Source organism: Aythya marila (genome assembly GCF_965140915.1).
Source record: "Aythya marila genome assembly, contig: HAP1_HAP1_SCAFFOLD_439, whole genome shotgun sequence".
NCBI lineage: Eukaryota > Metazoa > Chordata > Aves > Anseriformes > Anatidae > Aythya > Aythya marila.
The window spans coordinates 10,813-29,826 of record NW_028137265.1 but is presented as its reverse complement, the minus strand read 5'-3'; the positions used below and the strand labels follow the sequence as shown (position 1 = coordinate 29,826).

The 19,014-nt window shown below is 45.3% G+C and overlaps 1 protein-coding gene across 1 annotated transcript; it reads left to right on the top strand.

Moving 5' to 3' along the window:
* Positions 1-5,219: 5,219 nt before the first annotated feature.
* On the top strand, positions 5,220-8,546 carry LOC309890961 (zinc finger CCCH domain-containing protein 11A-like; the record flags this gene model as incomplete). Its single annotated transcript, XM_082785361.1, is given in 7 exon segments — positions 5,220-5,273; positions 5,474-5,593; positions 6,373-6,496; positions 6,927-7,037; positions 7,040-7,129; positions 7,815-7,934; positions 8,466-8,546. Coding segments are annotated over 7 exon segments (700 nt in total), but the record flags the coding sequence as incomplete, so codon positions are not given.
* Between the last annotated feature and the right edge of the window lie 10,468 nt (positions 8,547-19,014).

Sequence of the window (19,014 nt, the reverse complement as noted above, 5' to 3'; positions counted from 1 at the left end):
CTGGAAGTTGATGCAGCTGGTTCCATCCGTAACGTGTGACTGTACAGTGCTGTAAAAGAACTATTTTTTCACAGCTTTGGAGAAAGTGAAGCAGAGAAAACCACGCATAACCACTGATACCTGGACCCCAAACTGCCACAGACTGACGGTGATGCCCACTGGATATCTCCTGATACCCTGCTGCCTTCTGACTGCTCCAGCAGAAGTCCTGTTTTAATTAGCCAGCAGGTCCCTCTGAGGGAGGGACTTTGCTAAAACTCCTGCCGTAGGAAGTATCCTACGGGAGCCAAGTTGCTAAACTGATGTGTGGTTTTCCCTTAACCCCCTCACCCCTGACTTTCCAGCTCCTGACAGCACTGCCAACGTGTGCAGTGTCACCGTGTGCCAACTAGGTGCCAGCTGCCATGGTTTATATATTGTAAAATTAGTGATTTGGGACTCGTGAGCACTGAGGAGAGGCTAGCAATTGCTTAAGAGCTTTCCTTGTGTCGCTCTGGGGCAGGGAGATGGGTGAAACATCTTAGGCTTGAAAGTGATTCCCTGCAGAGTGACGTGCTCAGATCTGCACAACAGATCTGTCGTTTTGGTCACCTTATTAGATCCCTGCTTGAGAGGTTGCTTGCAAGAATCGATTCCTCTTCACCTTGATGTGTCAAGCTAAAGACAAATCTGTGCCGAAGCACTGTTTGATCAGACGAGTGCCTCGGTTCAGGATTGTTCTTTGACAGCTACAGAAACAGCAGGACGATCAGCGCCTTCAGGAACAGATGAATTTGATCTTGAGGCTGTCGTAAAACAGGTCCCTGAAGTCTGAAGACTCTTCAAATAGTTTGGGCCAGCAAGGAGCAGCTGTACGTGGCGGCTGCGGTAACTCGGTGCTCCGAGTCTCAGAGAGCGTGTTGACAGGTGACCCCCAGCTGGCTGCTGGAGGAAGCTGAGGCAGCGTTCATCTCTAACCTTTGCCTTCTTGGCTGGCATCTTTGCACTCCTGCTGTCAGTGGGTGTTGAGTGTCCTTCCCGGCAGCCTCAGAACGTGCCCTCAGATGTAGGCAGCGTTTAGCAGCTAGAATTCCCTCAAATAGAAAGAGTACAAATGATGCGTTTTCTGCTTTTGCTTTGGAACTCTTAGCTTGAGGTTTTCCTGCAGGCCTTGAGGTTTCTTGCAGCAGCAGGGATGAGTTGTGTTAGCAAGAGGCTGTTCTGTGCTTCGACTGTGGGAAGATGAATGGTTACGTGTGCACCATTAAATATAACTTGACAGCTAGCACACCGCACTTGCAGCCTGTGGGGTGCTTTAACAAGCAGGTAAATCAGCAGAGGCTGTTTTGCAGCCGGGGTGATGCTGGGTGATTAAAAAGCAGGGGCAGAACAAGGAGTTTCTAGTGTTTGTTCTTGCTTGTCATCCGACTCTCCACTTCCACTGTTCTTTAAAAAAAAACAAAAACAAACAAACAAACAAAAAAAAAAAAAAAAAAAAAAACAAGCAAGGGGTAAGCATCTTAATATCTTTATTATAAATGGAAGGCACAAAAGAGGCCAGCAACAGAGACTGTCCAAGAGAAATGCTTTGTGCTTTATAAACAAACAAGGAAGTACCCTTAGGTGGGTGTGATAATCCTCCTCTAATGCGTTTTTGGGGTGCAAAAATAGATTTGTTCCTTTCTTGCTCTTCTCTGCAGGACAAAGGCAGAATAGGCACTGCAAAGTTAGACCAGGGAGGTCAGTTTGTTCCGTACTGAGAAAGACAAGCCTGTAAAACAAACTAGACAGATTTTCTTTGTGCTATTCATCTTCCTTCAGCAAAGGCAAAGCTTATGACACTTGTTGGTGTGTATTTCCAGACCCCCAGCTACTGGCACTGTAGCGCATCTCTAATTCTTTGGTACAAAAGGTTCAAAATCTCTTAATGCAAAAATTTTACCAGCACCCTGGAGCAAAAAAAAAGAAATCTAAAACCCTTACCAACTTCTATTACAGACCTGCTGAGTGCACCAGAGTTACTCATTTTTATTCAGGCTTTCAGGGGCAACTTCAGTTGGTTTAGCGCTTGGATTGCTCTGTTAGCAGATGTCAGTTTAAAAAAAAAAAAGCTTTTGAGGTCCTTTTTAAAATGAGACTGCGTTTTTGGAATTTAATCCTTGGTTTTGCTTTCTTCCCATTCCTTAGACCAGATCCATTCAGATTCTGAACAGCGTTCCCGGTGTGTTCAGGAAAATGGAAGGCAACAAGCAAAATGATGAGCTCCTTGGGCAGTCAAAAGAGCTAAATCTGGAGAGTGTTTTGAGTCAAACTTCCATGCTAAGGAGCACCAGTAATTGTTAGAAGTAGCTGCAGAGGAACCTGCATGGCACTGGGTGTGTTTCTGAAGGTGCTAAAGGTCCGAAGTGACGATTCCTATCCATACTAAAGAAGAGAAGGAAACCTTGCACTTAACTACTGTTTTTATTCCCTTTGTCCAGCAGTCAAAAGCAGTAACTAATATGAGAACCCAACTTTTCCTCTCTTTATTTTAGATTTGGGAAAATTCCCTGCCAAAACAATATTTCCTGGAAAATTCACTAGTGTTTGTGTGAGTAAAAGCTTCCAACCTTTTATTATTAATTTGTAAGAACTATTTCATCCACTTTTGTCCAGAAGAGTCAGAAATAATTTACACAGAAATGTGCAGCGTTTTAATGAAAGGATTCAGAATCACTCTAAGTTGAACTGGTTGCAGGTTTTGTGACATTTGGTGTCTTTAAAAAAAAAAAAATCAAAATTTCTGACTTCATATCAGAAAAAAAGAAAAAAAAATGCTTGTGGCGAAATAAAATCTGTTGCAGCTCTGCTCATCGAAAACTCATTGGCTGTTAAATTGGACCTAAGTCGTCTTCTCTAACCTTTCATGATCCTGCAGCAATGGATGATGATGGATATATGGATTAGGGAACAGCATGTGATGGCAAACCTGTGGTATTTGCTACTGTACTGGGTCTGGCTGGAATGTTTACTTTCCCTGCAGCAGCCCATACAGTGCCGTACTCTGTACTTGTAGCTGGAACAGCAGTGTTATCACACCAGTGTTGTGTCTACTGCTGAGCAGCAGTGGCACAGCATTGGGCCTTTCTCTAACCCTCCTAGGGGGTGGGCAAAAAGGTGAGGAGAGAAACATCACTAGGGCAGCTGACCTAAACCAATCAAAGGGATATTCCATACCATGTGATGTCCCACTCAGCAATAAAAGGTGGAAACAGGAAGAAGAGGGGAGGGGTGGGCTCTCGTTGGGAAAACGTCGGTCCTCCTCTCGAACACCGGCTGCGTGCGTTGAGGCCTTGCTTCAAGGACGTGGTCAATCATGGCTCATTTGTGGGAAGTAGAGAGTAATTTCTTTCCTCTGCACTTCCATATAGCCTTCATTTATTTTGTTTGTTTGTTTTCCTCCCTTCTTTTTATTTTTCCTTTTCCCCTCCCTTTTCCCCTTTCCCTTTTTATTTCCCCTTAGTTAAATTGTTTAGTTCATGGTAGTCTTTATTTAATTATTATAATTTTTTCCCTTTAATTAAATTATCCTTATCTCAACCCGTGAGTTGTTCTTTGCTTTACTTCTCCCCCTCCTCATCTAAAGGAGGGGGAGTGAGAGAGCGGTTGTGGGGTTTAGCTGCCCAGCACGGTAAAACCACCACAGCTACAGCGCAGAAAGAAAAACCAAATTGCTTCCAAAAAATCAAAGTAATTCAAAATCCTTGGTATCATGCAGCCGTGCCACTGGCAAAGTGAGCATTCCCCTGCCTCTCAAAGCTTGCTGTACCCTTGATCTGCTGTCTTGCTGCTGTTAATTGATTGCAACTCTACATGTCTGATCAGGGCTACGAGTTGTTCTCGATATGGAGATCATACAACATCTACTGTGCACGCTTGTGTGTATAGATATGTTTATCCTGTATGCATGTACATCCGTATGCATATTTGTGTGCTGGCCCCCAGATCCCTCATGTTACAAAGCATCGGCCTCGAAGGCATACTCATCAAAATCTTTTGTAGAGCCTCCATTTTTTTCTAGTTCCCTCAAAATGAGAGAATTTTTACGCGCTCTCTGTGTCGAAAAGGCAAAAATTCTGATTTTCACTGTCGCTCTCGCTAACTTTCTCTCACTCCCTCCTCGTGTGTGTATAAACACAGATGTGTGTATGCGTATGCACATCTGTGGATTTAGATGCACTGGTATGTTTTTTGCTGTACAGGTAATAAAGACGGGGAAAGGTTTTTGTGTTTTCTTAATAGGTGAAGAAATCTTGAAGACCAGAGATTGGAACATGCTGAATTTTAAATTAAAAAAAAAAAAAAAAAAAAAAAAGTTAAATTGTCCGGCTGTGGAAGATGGAGCCTCATTTTTGCAGCCACTTTGAATCACGAGTTCATCTCTAAATGCGCTGGTTTTTTTTGTTTTTGTTTTGTTTTGGTTTTTGTTTTTTATTTTTTTGAAGAGCTAACTAACCGTGGCTGCATCCAGTCTGAGAGAGCATTCAAATGGACTTGCTTCCTCTCTTAGTTATAAGCTGTTTAAAAGCGCATCCTATGTTTGAATTGTGGATGAGAGGTTCCCTTGGCAAAGTGAGGAGGAAAATTCTTCCTACCCCTTTATTATTAATTCACGGATTCAGTCTTGGTTCGGCCTACAGGAGCAGTTAACTGGAAGCCTTTGAAGATCGATAACTTTGCTGAGGTTTTCCAGGTAGGTGAAATCGAAGACCCACAGGGCCTGGAACGTGCTGTTTAATGCGTCCTAACTGTGTTCTAGAGAAGTTATTTGTAGCCATAGTTGATTACTGACTTGCATGTATCATCAGGTGGTTTTTTAAGGAGTGACTCCGTTTTCAGGCTTCCAGATGTGCTCCAGGTCATATTATTGAGGATGTGGAAGAGAACGCTTGCTGACAAAGCTCCTGGCAGCTTTACAGAACTTTAATATTTAGTTAGTTCATGTAACAGCTGATTTCAAGGCTTTGCTCTCTTTGAGAGACTGATAACTTGATTTGATTAACTGAAGAAAGCTGGAAAAATGTTCGTTCCTCATTATTTTTCACTTGTTACTTTCTTTCGGGTTACTTTTAAAAAGAAGATTTCACTGATCACAAGCCAGTAGAAGACTTTCAGCCCAAGCAAGGGTGAAGACAGCTCTCTCCAAGAGCAGAGGAAGTCCCTGTGGAGAGAACCCGAGCTTGTTAGCAGAACTCGTCGGCATGTCTAAACAAGGAGACGATTGCTACTTCTATTTCTATTCTACCTGTAGCAAGGTATGGCTGGCATTCCTTTGCTTTGCTTTTTTTCCCCCTTTTTTTCAGGAAGGAGTAGATTAGGAGGAGGAAGCACACTGGTCTTTGGTTAACTTGAGAACCAGATAGATTGTGAATTCAGTTGTAGCACCATTAGGCAGCAGCATGGCCATTTTTGAGGCTGTACTCTATTTTCCTTGTTGGTTTCCTTTTGGTTCCAGGGAGACAAATGTGCCTACCGCCACTGCGAAGCTGCACTGGGCAATGAGACGGTCTGCAAGCTGTGGCAGGAGGGTCGTTGTTTCAGGAATGTCTGCCGATTCAGACACATGGAAATTGACGTGAGTGCCTAACAATGTGTTCTCAAAATAAATCCACAAAAGCATTTTTCAGTGCCGTAGGTGTACTGATTGTGCTTTTGCAGGATAGATTTGTTTGCTTCAAAATCATACTGGTTTCTGTTACCAAGAGAGGGGGTGGGAGGAAGCAGAGGGAAATAAAATCAATGCCTTAGGTATGTCTTAGCAAGATATTTGTTTATTTTTTTTTATTAGATGCTGACAGTTTTCTCAAGAGATGCAGAATAGCTGTTAAATAGACTGCTAAAACCTGCTGGAGCAGGGGGGTAATAAACAGGCTGTTCTATCCTCATGGGAGCAGGCTTGATAATGAACTATCAGGTGTCTTCTGACCCACAGTCCTTCAGATAACGCTGTTGTAGCTGCCTGGGGTAGGAAGTGGGGAAAGTTAAAGGTGCAGCAGAACTAAGTCTCCAAGAAGTAGTTCTAGACAGGGTTAACCTAGGCAATTTCAGATGTTCTTTTTCCCTCTGAATAATCCTAGTATAATCCTAGGTGTATTAGTTTAAGCCACCCTCAACTGATGTCTGAGAGTGCCTGTCTTCTCAAACTGAGTGATGACCAAACTAAATGTGCATAGTGGTTACAGCTTATGCAAACTTTGTGAATATGCCCAGAAATACTACACTTAACTGAGAAACTGACCTTTGGAATGATGTTTCAGCACTGTGTTGTGACAGCTGTCACGATCTGGAGCTGTGCATCTCTTTGCAAGCCTCAGGTGCATGTTATCACGAGCTTTTCTTTCTTTCTGTCTTCAGAAAAAGCGCAGTGAGATTCCTTGCTACTGGGAGAACCAGCCGGGAGGCTGTCAGAAAGCCAACTGTGCTTTTCATCATGCAAAGGGACGTTACATCGATGGACAATTCTTACCACCAAGCAAGAGTGAGTTTAGGTCCTTTTTCTTTAAGCGCTGAAGAATTAATTTTGAGTATTACTTAGTGGGTGCCAATCCTGTAGGGGGCGTCAGGTAACTGTTCATTTGTGAGGGCAGGAAAAGGTCTGCAGTCATAGGTGTACTGCACCGAGTGTACTGCTGGTGTTTGTTTTCTGCTTTCGTGCTCAGCTTCTCTTTGCTTTGTGTGATGTTTGCCTTGCAGTTTGCTTCCTGTTGTTTCCTCTTTTGCTGGGTGGTAGGGAGATGTGTTGTTGTTGGAAGGGAAATCATTGTTCACGGTGTAAGCAGTGATGGGATGGGCAAAAGGAGATGCTGAATTCGTTGTCTGTGCGGGTTATCTGCCTTTGCTACCATCTCTTTGCATTGTGGTCAAAGTTTTAAACTGCCATATTACCGATGATCCTCCTCTTCCTCTAGCTACACTGCCAAGTCCGCCTGAGTCCGCGGACGATGATCTGAAAGTGGCTCAGATGTCACTGCAGCAAAACAAACTTTCTGTCCAGTCAAATCCCTCTCCACAGCTAAGGGGGTGACGAAAGTGGAAAACTCTGAAAATGTCCCAAGCCCTACACACCCTCCAGTTGTAATCAATGCTGCAGATGATGATGAAGATGATGATGGTGAGCATGTTTTGGTTCTTGGAAGGAATTTGTGCTGTAAATGAATGTGTAAATCTTTGGTTCTTGGAAGGAATTTGTGCTGTAAATGAATGTGTTAAATCTTTGGTTCTTGAAGGAATTTGTGCTGTAAATGAATGTGTTAAATCTTTGGTTCTTGAAGGAATTTGTGCTGTAAATGAATGTGTTAAATCTTTGGTTCTTGGAAGGAATCTTTGCTGTAAATGAATGTATAAATCACAGATGACCTGAGGTCTGACTAGCGATAGGGCAGGCAGTCTGGCCAGGTCACTGGTGGCTTTGTCTGGCAGTCAGTGGACAGAAGCTGAAACGTTGGAGGAAAGCTTAGAACCACTCCTGGCTTTAGCTGGTCTTTTGTGTAAAGTTCTATGTGAAACTAGGAAGGAAATTTCTTTTTTCTGTCTGAAGAGCAATGTGTTGTGTAGTAGTTAAAGCTGCAAAGAGAATCTAGAGTCCTAGATGTTTTGTCCTAGTGTATTCTACTTAGGAGTTCATCAGGTCAGTGTAGCTGTTTAAAAACAAACAAACAAACAAAAAAAAAAAAAAAAAAAAAAAAAAACAGCAACAAAGTTTTTTATATGAACCATGGGCTGAAGTGTCACTGCATGAGCTACGTAATCATGACCAACCTGGTCTATGCATAACTGAATCGATTTTTCCCCTTCAGACCAACTTTCTGAGGAAGGAGAAGAAACTAAAACTCCCGTCCAGCATCCAGCTGCGGAAGGCAAAAATGGATTACGGGTGATTTCCACTCGGAAAGGCAGTTCTATTACTACTAAACAAGGTATGCCAGCACCTTAGTAGGATAAATCAGAAGAACTTGACAGTTAAGTCAAAAGCAGCGTGGTGTAAAAACACAACAAAATGTAGGGGTGCTGAATGGAGTCGGTTATTTCCATGATCTCATTTCTGCCATTAATACCATCATGTGCCCATTGGGTCAGAAAGGTGAACTCCTTTTCTTTACTTTTGGAGAACAAAACAGGGCCACAGCATGGAGTTTAAATGGCTGCACGTGCAGCCTTGCAACCACTGTTGATAAGCCATATCTAACGATAGAGGGATCTAATATCGTGTAAATGGATTAAAATATGGATCTAATATTGTGTAAATGGATTAAAACTACATTTTGAACCCTGAAGGATGAAAGGAGGAGCAAAATGCCATTGGTTCTATGGCTCTTTCACTTGTGAGGAGTGTTGACAGGCTTTATTCGAAATACTTCAGAAAGTTCCTGAGCGCTAAGAAGCCTGAGGACCTGTGGTCCTCAGTGAGTGCCTCTAAGCCTGTCTCACGAACTGTTTCCTGTTTTCAGAGGGCAATCTGAATTTTGGAATAAAAACACTTGAGGAAATCAAATGGCAGAAGATGAAGGAAAAAAATAAGAGACACGGTGGTGAGTTAATATTGCCTACTTTCTTATCCTGTTCACGGCAGGTGATGGTGACTGGGAGCTGCTTGAGGGACAGACTTCCATTTTTAGCTGGGGGCATAAAGCAACCTGATTCTCAGCCAGCTGGTATTCTAAATGGGAGTTCAAAGGGCAATCAGAGGCAAATTAGTCACCTCTCTTCTTTACATGCTCTGCCTGCTGTATTTTTGACAGTAACAAATCATTTAAAGTTTTTTGTTCTTTGTGATAGTTTTTTATGTTGGGTAAACTTCCTTACGTTTTGGTTGCTCTGAACAGAAGGTTCTTCAAGATCTTCTCTTCGTCCCGTTGATTCTATGATTTTTCCTGCTCCAGAAGAGGAAAATGTCCGGACAGTGGTGAGAACTGTGACAGTGTCTTCCAAGAAAGGTAATAATGAATGCTTTTGTTTTGATTTCATTACTCCTAAACTGGAGGGTTAAGCAATAATTAAAACAATTCACCCATGTTAGCCTTCTGGTGCTGCCTTCTGTTCAAAACGTGCTTTTATGCTTAAAGTCCCTGGTTGTACTGGAAAGATTTGGTGCTCAGGTTAAGTGCAGTGGCAGGAGAAAAAAAAAAGTGTCAGTATGCCAATAGGGGGGTAACTGAAAAACAGAAGAGTAACGAGAAGAGCGAGCTGTAGGAGCCAGTGCTATATAAGAAGCAATTTCTGAAGCATTAAAGAGACGTACAGTGGCAGGTGTGGACACAGTATGACAGGAGTTTGTGTATAAATTGTTTAGAGCTGTGCAAATGCCTTTTAAAGGGAAAAAAGTGTGGAAGTACTTTTACTCGTAGACATTCACCTTAGAAAGGAATATTTCTCAGCATTTGCACCTAAGAATATTCTGCTTGCTTATGCAGCTTTGTTCTGCACAAAGTATAGGTGTCAAGCAGACTCAGATTCACTCTCTACTATCTCAGCTGGAATTTGAAGCAAGCACTGAGACTATTAATATTTTTTTTCCATGTTAATTATAGTTAAAATATGAGTTTGTGTGGTTTAGCTGTCAAAACAGTGTCTGACTAGGGTTTTTTGGACATGGGCTAACAGGATAATATTTCTGTTGGCTACTGGTTTCTGTGAAATAGAAAAAAAAATTCCCTTTTGTTTTAGGGGAGGAACCTGTGGTTCGAGTAGATCTTGCTGATAGACAAGGAAAACGGAAAGCCTCCGTGGGTGAGAACTTTTTACGAGCTGTTACATAGGTGCTGCCTTCTATATATGACTGCATTAAAGAGTATTTGTGATGTATGAAAGGAAAATACATTGCAGTGGAGATCTGTGTTGACGGCAGAAACGGAAAAAAAAAAAAAAAATCATTTAGCAGCTGAAAGGCAATTCTATGAAAATATGCTTGAAAAAGAGAAGCTTATTGTTGACTGTTCTCAAACCTTCCTGCAAAGAAAAGTTCTTACAATATTCCTTGTTTTCTCTGAAGATGATGTAGGCAGCCTTCCAGTGAAGCGCAGCCTTGCTGAAAGGCTGGGGAAGAAGGTAGAGGCTCCGGGAAATGCTGACAAAGCACCCAAGAGAGAGACAGGTACTAAACGGGCATCTGGATTGGATTCCTGGGTTTCGTATTTAGTCTTTCTGTTTGTCCTTTTCCAGTGATGTTTCTTTTTGCATGTTGGCTGAGGTCGTAATCACTGGGATTCAAAGTTACCTTTCCTGTCTTGTTTTGAAATGTGAACCTGAAGTTGACATTATGCAGCCTCCCTAATTCGTTCTTTTTCTGTTTTGCAGTTCGAGTTCCCAAGTCTCTGAAGGACAGGCTGGGATTACCTCCTAAACAGACCAGTACTGAGAGAGGTAACAGCTAGATATTAAATATGCTTTCTCCTCCTTCCTTTCCATGAACTTGGACTGCTTTCATACATCCCTACAAACTAATTTAAACGAAAACAAAGAACTGACGCCTCTTGCTTGAGTGCTGAAGCTCTTCTGACAGCCACTATCAGAACTCTGGCTCTAGGTGTGTGTTTATTTTCTACTTGTGCCTTGTCGAGGTTTTTAGCTGCTTCTGTGAACCGTTACGTACAATTAGAATAGAACCACTGCCAGGAGCAGGAATTTGAAATGCAGTCTGAAAAAGTAATAAAGTAAAGCAGCATTTCTGTGTAGCAGTTCTCTCTGGATAGGGCTGGTCTTCAAAATACAAGTGGCTCAGAGGAGGAGGAGAATGTTGTTCTAAGGATATTGTTCTAAGATGCATTATTGGGAACGCTCAAGATGAGTTTTCCTTAGTGCTCTGACAAATTTTGGAGACTTAAAATATTGCTGGACTCTCTTTAAATGTTGGTGCTTCTCCTCATTTCTTGATGATGACAGGGAAGGCTGCCAAGCCGATGGGAGAGATCCATGTGAAAACACTGGAGGAAATCCGTCGTGAGAAAGCTCTTCAGAGATGCGAAACTCAAGCCAAAGCCGAGGCTGAAGGGCACGGTAAAACTGAAGATTCCAGCGCAGGGGCAAGAGCTGCTCGTGCAGGTCGCATCCAAACTTTCTCTGAAGCCTTGTCTGAAAAAAAGAATAATCGCTTGGTAGAAGAGAAGAAAAAAGCAGGAGAATGCCATAGCAAGAGCGAAATTCAGGGTGAGTCCAAGAAGCAGCTCGCTCTGTCCGGGCCCAGCAAAGGGCAGGCGAAGGAGCCGGCAGGAAAAGTCAAGCCAGAAGGAGAAGTGCGTGTTAAAACCTTGGAAGAAATAAAGCGTGAGAAAGCTCTGCGGATGCAGCAGAGTGAAGGAGATGTGCCAGCTCCCTCAGCACAACCCGGACCTGCCCCAGCAGAGCAGAAATCTTTATGGAGCACAAAACTAACAGGTAATAAGATGCTTTAATGCCTGCCCCAGTGAGGTGCTTCCCATATTGAGCAAGTTCAGTTTGCTCAGGATCTGCTTCATGGATAAATGCTGAATGGCTTGCACATTGTAGCCTTTCTCTCTCTCTCTCTCATGGGACACAAGGAAATAAATGCACAAAGGAAACAAGTACCCAGCTTTCTTTATTTCTGCCGTTGACAACACTTTTTTTTGTCTTTTTTTAAAGCACCTGAAAAAGAAGAAAAGAAGGCAGTGGAATTGAACCGGCCTTTTCCTAAACTTTCCTCTGGACCTGATGTACAGGTGAGTCCTCTGTGAAGACACACATACATTCGTACAATTTCTGATAATTCTGACAAGTTTTGTTACTCACCGTGTGCCACCCTCTTGAGTGTGTTCTTACCCTTCAGCAGCTGGTAGGAGCTGCAGTGCAGTCTAAATCCTATCACCAGCAGCATTTCCAGACAACTCTGTAATCCTCAAACTTGGAATCAGTCTGTTTATACCACAGCAACAAAGAAACCCTGTTAGCACCAGCTGAAATCTACACAGTTAACGTGGAGGGAATTCTTTTTGTTCTTACTGACTTGATCTGTCAGACATGAAGGATTTAATACAGAAGGCCAGAGTTCTGTGTTCAAGGAAATCAATCTGTCAGTGGATACTGTATAGGGGAACTTGTATGACTTTCTGCTGCTTAAAAAGAATGTGATAAATAGATGTACAGCAGAACACCCTAGCTGTTTAAAGAAGCTTGCTATAGTGGATATTGCAGATATGTGAGACTGCGTCCATAGTAAAGCATGGCTCTTGTTACAGGCAGAATTTTATGGAAAAAAAACAAACAAACAAACAAACAAAAAAAAACAACAGTAACCTGAACGAGATTAATATGCTGTTCCACATCAAGACCATTTTGGAGGGATTGCTGATCAGATTTTCTTAACGAAATCTCCACGGATTTTTTTTTTTTTTTTTTTGTCCTATTCATGCACTACTTTTCTTTCCTTCTAGCCCACTCAGCAGAGTGGAACTCGTAAATGTCCAGAGAAGAGCTTTGAAGAGAGACGGTGGGAGAAGTGGCAACAGAGAGAACAACAAGAGAAGCTTCGGCAGGAGGAAGCTGCTGTCAAATCTACTGCTGGCTTCTTTAATACTGAACCAGCAGGGAAAGTGGCAGCTCAATTTCAGGGCCAGGAAGCTAAAAGTAAGTGTTGAAGGTTAAGAGTTACTTAGGTTGTCTTCTGAAATACAGACAGAAGATGACAATTCTCATGCTGTAACTCTGGCTGGGTGCATTTTGCCACGCAGTGCTACGAAGCGAAGGGTGTACTTTCTTTTTCTTAGTTTGCTTCTTTTCCTGCCAGCCAGATGTTAGGTAAGGAACGGGAGACTAGAAAATGACACTACAAATGTGGACTTTGTAGAACAACTTAACTGTGGGACATCACTGCAAGGGAGAGGAAGCTGGTACAATAGTTGCATACACTCTTGTCCTACTATAACTGCTGCTTTTTCCTTTCCTAGTGGGAGCAGGACTTTAAATATAAAAGCTGTCTATATTTGTGAACCTAGCTTGCACTTAGGATTGCTATGTGTCTGAGGTTTCCCTTGTCCTGGATTATTATTTACTATAGCTCTTCGGTTTCTTTGTTCCTTTGTATGGATTGTTGGTAGACAGAGTTTACTATGTGGAAAAGATTCCTGAGAATCCAGGCAATGGCGGTGTAATTGTGCTGGCCAAATGCATTTAAGTGTGTAGAAGGACTGTGGAAATGATTAAGAGAACCTGGATTTTTCCTGAGGCAGAGCAAGACTGTATCAGTTCTCTCTTCCTTTTACTCTAGCCAACTTTATGACACCTGCGAAGCCTTCGCGTGGGAAAGTCACTTTCCCCAAGAAGAAGGCACTGAAACGTAAGGCACCTGGGAGTTATCCCTCTGCCATAGCAGCTGTGGAACTACAGACTGCCTTTGATGCTGACATGATGGGACCTCCAGCCAGAAAAGCAGCCATGGTAAGGCCAGGGGCTAATGCAGCGATGGATCCCTTGTTAAATTTCTACCCTCCTCTATTTGAAAAGGTGGAAAACTCAAACGTTCTGCAGGCCTTCTGTTTCCTTTGAAATCCAGTAGCTGTCTCCAGGATGCTTGTAGAACCCTTCTGTATTTATGAGATGAATGGCACTCTTTAACCGGTACTCTGATGCTGTGATTTCTCTGGTGTGGGGGATTTTGTCCATTAATGCCATGTTCTTAAAAGACACCAGATCATGAGTAACCTCCAGGTGAATGTGAACTTTCTTCAGGAGCACCTTGGTTTTGTATTTTGGCCACGGCTCCGCAATGCCAGAGGAGAAGCAGTGTGGAGGAAAAAGCTATTAAGGAATCTTTTACCCATGTGTCATAAATACTGTTTTGCTGCTTTCTAGGGTGTTTCAGACGTGCCGGAGCACGTCCCAGCCATCAGACTTGAAGAAAATCCCCCAAACAGGTGACAACCCCAACTTGCTCTTTTTCTTAATCAGTGTATATCCCCAGGGAAACATAAGTTCTGTCACATGTGGGAAAAAATGAGGGTTCTGAGATAATTAAAGCCCAAATCCATCAAAGGAATAAGTCACCTGAAACCACTTTCTAGCAGCTAGCAGGATTGCTTAATTAGGCTTTCTTGAAATGCTGCAAGTCAGCACAGCTTTCCGGTGACTTCTTGGGTTGTCTGAATACCTGAACGAGGATGAGGTGAAGTTCTACTTCCTCGTGAGGTGATAGATGATGAGTAGTGTCCTCTGCCTTTTGGTCCTCAAGAATGCCACCTCAACTCCAGGTGCCCTGGCTTCACAGATAAACCCCCAGACTGAAAAATGTACCTGGTAACGCATCGGGCTCTAAATGTAGCCCTGGGTTGATTGATAACAATCCCTGTGTAAGATTGAAGCGTAGGAGGGCTTGCCTACAGTTTTAAGAGCCGGTTTGCAGGAAAGGGATTTCCCGTTAAGAAATGGCATATCCTGATTGTTCTTTCTTGCTCTCCCAAGACCTGAAGTGCGTCTTGGAAGCCCGGAAAGATTTGAGGAGCAGATGGAGATGGATCTCGAGACCTCGACCTCAGCTTCTTCCCAGCTAGAAGAGGCACGGACACGCCGGCTGAGTTCCACAGGGAACGCGCCCTTATCTGCGGATGAAGATTTTGAGAAGCTACTTTGGGAAATCTCAGGAGGCAGACTGGAAGCCGAAATCGACTTAGACCCAGGGAAGGACGAGGATGACCTCCTCCTTGAACTCTCCGAGATGATTGACAGTTGAACTGTGTAGTCCTATGGTAGAATTAAAAAAAAAAAAAAAAAAAAATTAAAACTGTTCTTCTTGTTAGATACCCTGAGGTGATCCGTTTTCTAACTGAGGCTTTGCAATGAGACTTAAAGCACGGTCCGAAGTGGTAGAAATTGGCAGGATCTGCACTCAGTTGTCCTAAATTTCCCTGCTGGTCAGAGTTAAGGTCTTGTGCATCCGTTCTGTAACTATAGGTGGTTACCTTCGATATTGAGAGGACAAAGCACTTCTTTTGGCACAGAAAGATCTCCATTGGCACGCCATGGTGGCTGCAAATCGATCTTCTGATGGAGCGATGCTCTGAAGGCTTAAACGTAAAGCTTCTTCCTTCCTCCGCCCTTGGCACAACTCGATGTTGGGCACATTGTGAAGCTTCGGTGTTCTGATTTCTCGGACAGTCGATAGCCAAATCCTGGAGTTACTATGTCAACTCTTGACTTTTACTCGTGTATGCCATTGTTTTGACTGTACCCGTGTCAGATGATGAAGCTGTAGGGGTGGGAGGGAGCAGAATCGTTATTGCAGTGTGTTGTGGACCAAACTTGCTGCCAGGAATGGGGGTGGGGGTCAGCCCACCCAGCCTTCCTTTCAATTATCAGGGAGGATCAAATGGTGAAAAGCAGCAGCTCTGCCATGCGGCTCCGCTACCCCCACTCCCTTCTCTTGTGCTGTACCAAAGTTCCCCCAGGCTTTGGTTGGTGCTTTTTGCTGGTGTGAGGACTCCGGGGCGAGCAGTCGGGACTCTGCCGCAGTTACGGGGTCGATGAAAGGTTGTTTAAGTGCCTCTTGGTTTTAAAACTTGCTCCCCTGAGCTGCTGGCTCTGCTGCCTGCTACAGCAAATGTTCGGGTGCCATCAGCATCGCGCTTGGGCGTGGGCACTGACCCTGCGGAGGACAGAGCTGAGATTCGGGTGTATTGTGTACCCTGCCACCAGCCATCGTTTTTTTTCCCCTAGCAGGTCAATTTTGAATTATTTTCCGAACTTTTCGCGGCACGGTAGGCTCTTCCCGCTATGATTTGTGAAGCTGTGGGGGCCCTCAGGCATTTGCTGCTGGCAGAGGAAAAGCGCTTGTCGAATTTGTTGTAAATACTTAATGTTTGGACAAAACCACGCGTCTCTGTCTGTGTGTGTGTGTGTGTGTGTGTGTGTGTGCTGTGACGCCCCGGCCCCACCAGGGAAAACCTCCGCCGACGAAACTGCTGCTGGAGCTCACGCAGGCCTTCATCGTGCCAAAGGACTTCACGGGGACTTCTGCCAGCTCAGTAATGGGGGAGAAAAAGCAAAATCAGGAGGAGAGCTCAGAGACTGCACCCACCTGCCCTCGCTTTCCCTTCACCCCAAGAAGCCCTGTTCTACCATCAGCCTTCGCCTCTTCTGCCTGCGGTGCTGGGAGCAGGAGCGGCAAGGCGGCGGCAGCCATGGCGTACCGCGAGCAGGACCAGAAGGTGCAGAAGGTGATTGTGCAGCCCATCGTATCCTTCCTGCGGCTGGGGGGTGCCAGGGAGGTGGGTGGGGGGCGGCTTGGACCTCAGGGGTCTCGGATTTGGGGCCCTGGGGGCTCGGCCTGGGCCTTGAGGCCTTGTCGCGGGGCCCTGAGGCGTCGTTGTGGGGTTTGGGGCCTTGTCCCGAGCCCGGAACTGTCGTCCCCGTGCTGAGCCCTTAACGCAGCGCCCCAGAACCTCATCTTCCGCTATCTGCAGAACGTGAGTACCGCGGGGAGGGGGCGGGGATGGGGATTTGGGAGGTGTGGGGGGAGTGGGGAGGGTCTGGGGATTCCCCTCGGTGAGTTTTCGGCTCCTGGCCGTGTCCCGGGACGGGTTTGTGGGGGATGGAGAGCTGTGCGGCGTGCTGGTGGGCACAAGGAGCCCAGCGTTTCCCCCTCGTGTAGCCGGGCGTGCAGGGGTGTTCCCTTGTGACTGGAAACGTGTTCTTCACCGAATGTGTAGTATTCACCCGATGGTATAACGCTCAAATGTCAGATTGCTCATTGAAACTGCCCCTGAGAGTTGCTCCTCGGAGCGTTTGGGAGCTGTCGTGGCTGTGGCTAGCAGGTATTTCTGAACACATGAGAGAACAAAAGTGCTCAGTGTTTGTGGCCCGACTTACTCTCCTCCTTCGTTCTGCAGAGGTCGAGGATCCAGGTGTGGCTCTATGAGCAGGTGAACATGCAGATAGAAGGCTGCATCATCGTGAGTATCCGCACGTCCCCATGTTTCATCTTTCATTTTGCCTCATTCACAATCGTGTTTTTTGGTCAAGAAAAGTTATCACAAGGAAAAAAAGATTTGTACTTCTCTGCCCTTCCCCTCGCCCTGCCCTTCCCTCCTGCTCCTGAGCCCTTCGTCAGGCCTTGCTGGGCCCTCTGTCCGGCTGTCTGTCCGTCCATCCAACCCTCTGGCCATCTGTCCCACCACCCTGCCCCGTCCCTGCCCTCTCCCTAAGGAAGCAAAGAGTCCCCGGGCTGCCTTCTTGGGGGGAGGGGGGGAAGTGGGGAGGTTCTGCTGAGAAAAAAATGAAAGATTTCCCCCTTAACGGGCACCTTGCGAGTTCTTTCGAGTTCCAACCTTCTGCCTTCCTTCCGTAGCAGTGCCTCTAAGGGGTGCGCTGTAAGGCAGCCCTCATCTGGCGCGTTGCTCCTCCGTTCCCCCAAGGAACTGCCTTCAGGATCTGACTAACTCTGGATGCACCCGGTTGTCGCCTTAATTTCTCCTTTAGCTTGCTGAAAACAAGCCGGTTGGGTGACCTTTTGCGTTTCTCGCTTAAAATTTGGATCGAGGAGGTCTGTGTTTCCTTACGCTGATGTCCACGCTGAAGGTGCAGAAGGGTTCCGTGCTGTTGCTTGGGTCAGCCTTGTTGCCAGGTTCAGAATGTTTAGCCTACCGGTGCTTCGGTGCTGTTGGGCTGCACTCAGAGTGTGAGCTCTGGGCGTTATTTCTCAAATACTGCGTTATTTGAGCATACAGACCCGAGATATTCTGCGGAGAGGTGATTTAAGGCACATCAGAACCACCGCTGTGGCGTGTGCCAGCGTCGGACGCCCGTTCGAGTGATCAGGTGGAGCAGGTGAGTTGAATTTGGTGCTGGGTGGCGAGGTGGTGTTGGGGGAAGAGCTAGGCTAAGGAGAGCTTCCTCTTGCTCTGCCCCTTCCCATCTCAAATGGCCGCTTCCTGGGGAGATGGGTTCGTTGGGAGGTTAACTACAACGTTACAGTGCGGATGAGGAATCATCTTTAGTCCCGTAGGTATTTGCTGCCAGGCCGCAGCGTTGATTTCAGAAATTGTATTTAAAAAAGGGAAAAGAAAGGAAAGATGTATTCTTTAACATACTCTCTTTTCTCGGAGAGTAGATGGAGGAGCTTCAGCAGTGCCCTTCCTCCGGAAACGATTCCCAGTGTCTGCTCAGACACTGAGGAGGAAAATGGAGGAGAGCCACCCGATAGAAATAAAGGAAAGAAGGGGTCATGGATTAAGGGAAAAGCACTACTTAAAAAATTGGTGCTCTCTAAAAACGGGTTAAGGGTTTGGGACCTGCAGGTGCTGCCTACAGCTGTGTGCGTTGCAGTCGTGCCTGTTGCCACTGAGCAAAACGGGGAGAGCTGCTTTGTCGAACGCGGCGTGTTAAAGCACGTGCCACTGCCTGGAAGAAAAGCACGGACTTCCCTCGTGTGGGACTTCTTCCCTAGCGAAATGGTTTCCCAAAAGCTGTGAATGTTTAAAAGAAAAACAAACAAACAAACAAACAAAAAAATAAAACACCAACGTTGAGAGTGGTGAGGCAGATCCTCACGTGGGGACTCAGAATCAGCGGTGACATCACCATGCGAAGCGTTGTGTGCGCTTCGGGTTGGGGCTGCTGCGAGCCTCGCAGCGGGGAGGGAGAGCGGATCCGGGGTGCCTCTGTGTCAGCCCTCTGCCCTGGTGGCTTCGTGAGCACTGAGAGTTTGACTCCTGTGTTCCCAGCTTTCGCTTCCGCACCTGCGGTGTGGCAGAGCCAGCGAGCTGCTTGCTCAGCTGGAGGAGGAAGAGGAGTGACCTCAACATTGCCGAGGTAAAGCACAATTACTGAAAAGATTTGGCAAAGATGTGGGTTGTACCAGCGCGGCTGCTGCAGCTGCAGCAGGTCCTGGAGCATTGGAGAAGATAGAGAGGGGTTTCTTCATGAAAAGAATGCTGTTAAAAGTGTTTTCATGCCAGAAATTAGGATAAACGCCTCTGTTGTTTGACATCCTCTATTGAGCTGGCACATTGGCATTACAGCGTACCTGGCACGCTGTTTGTATTAAAAAAAAAAAAG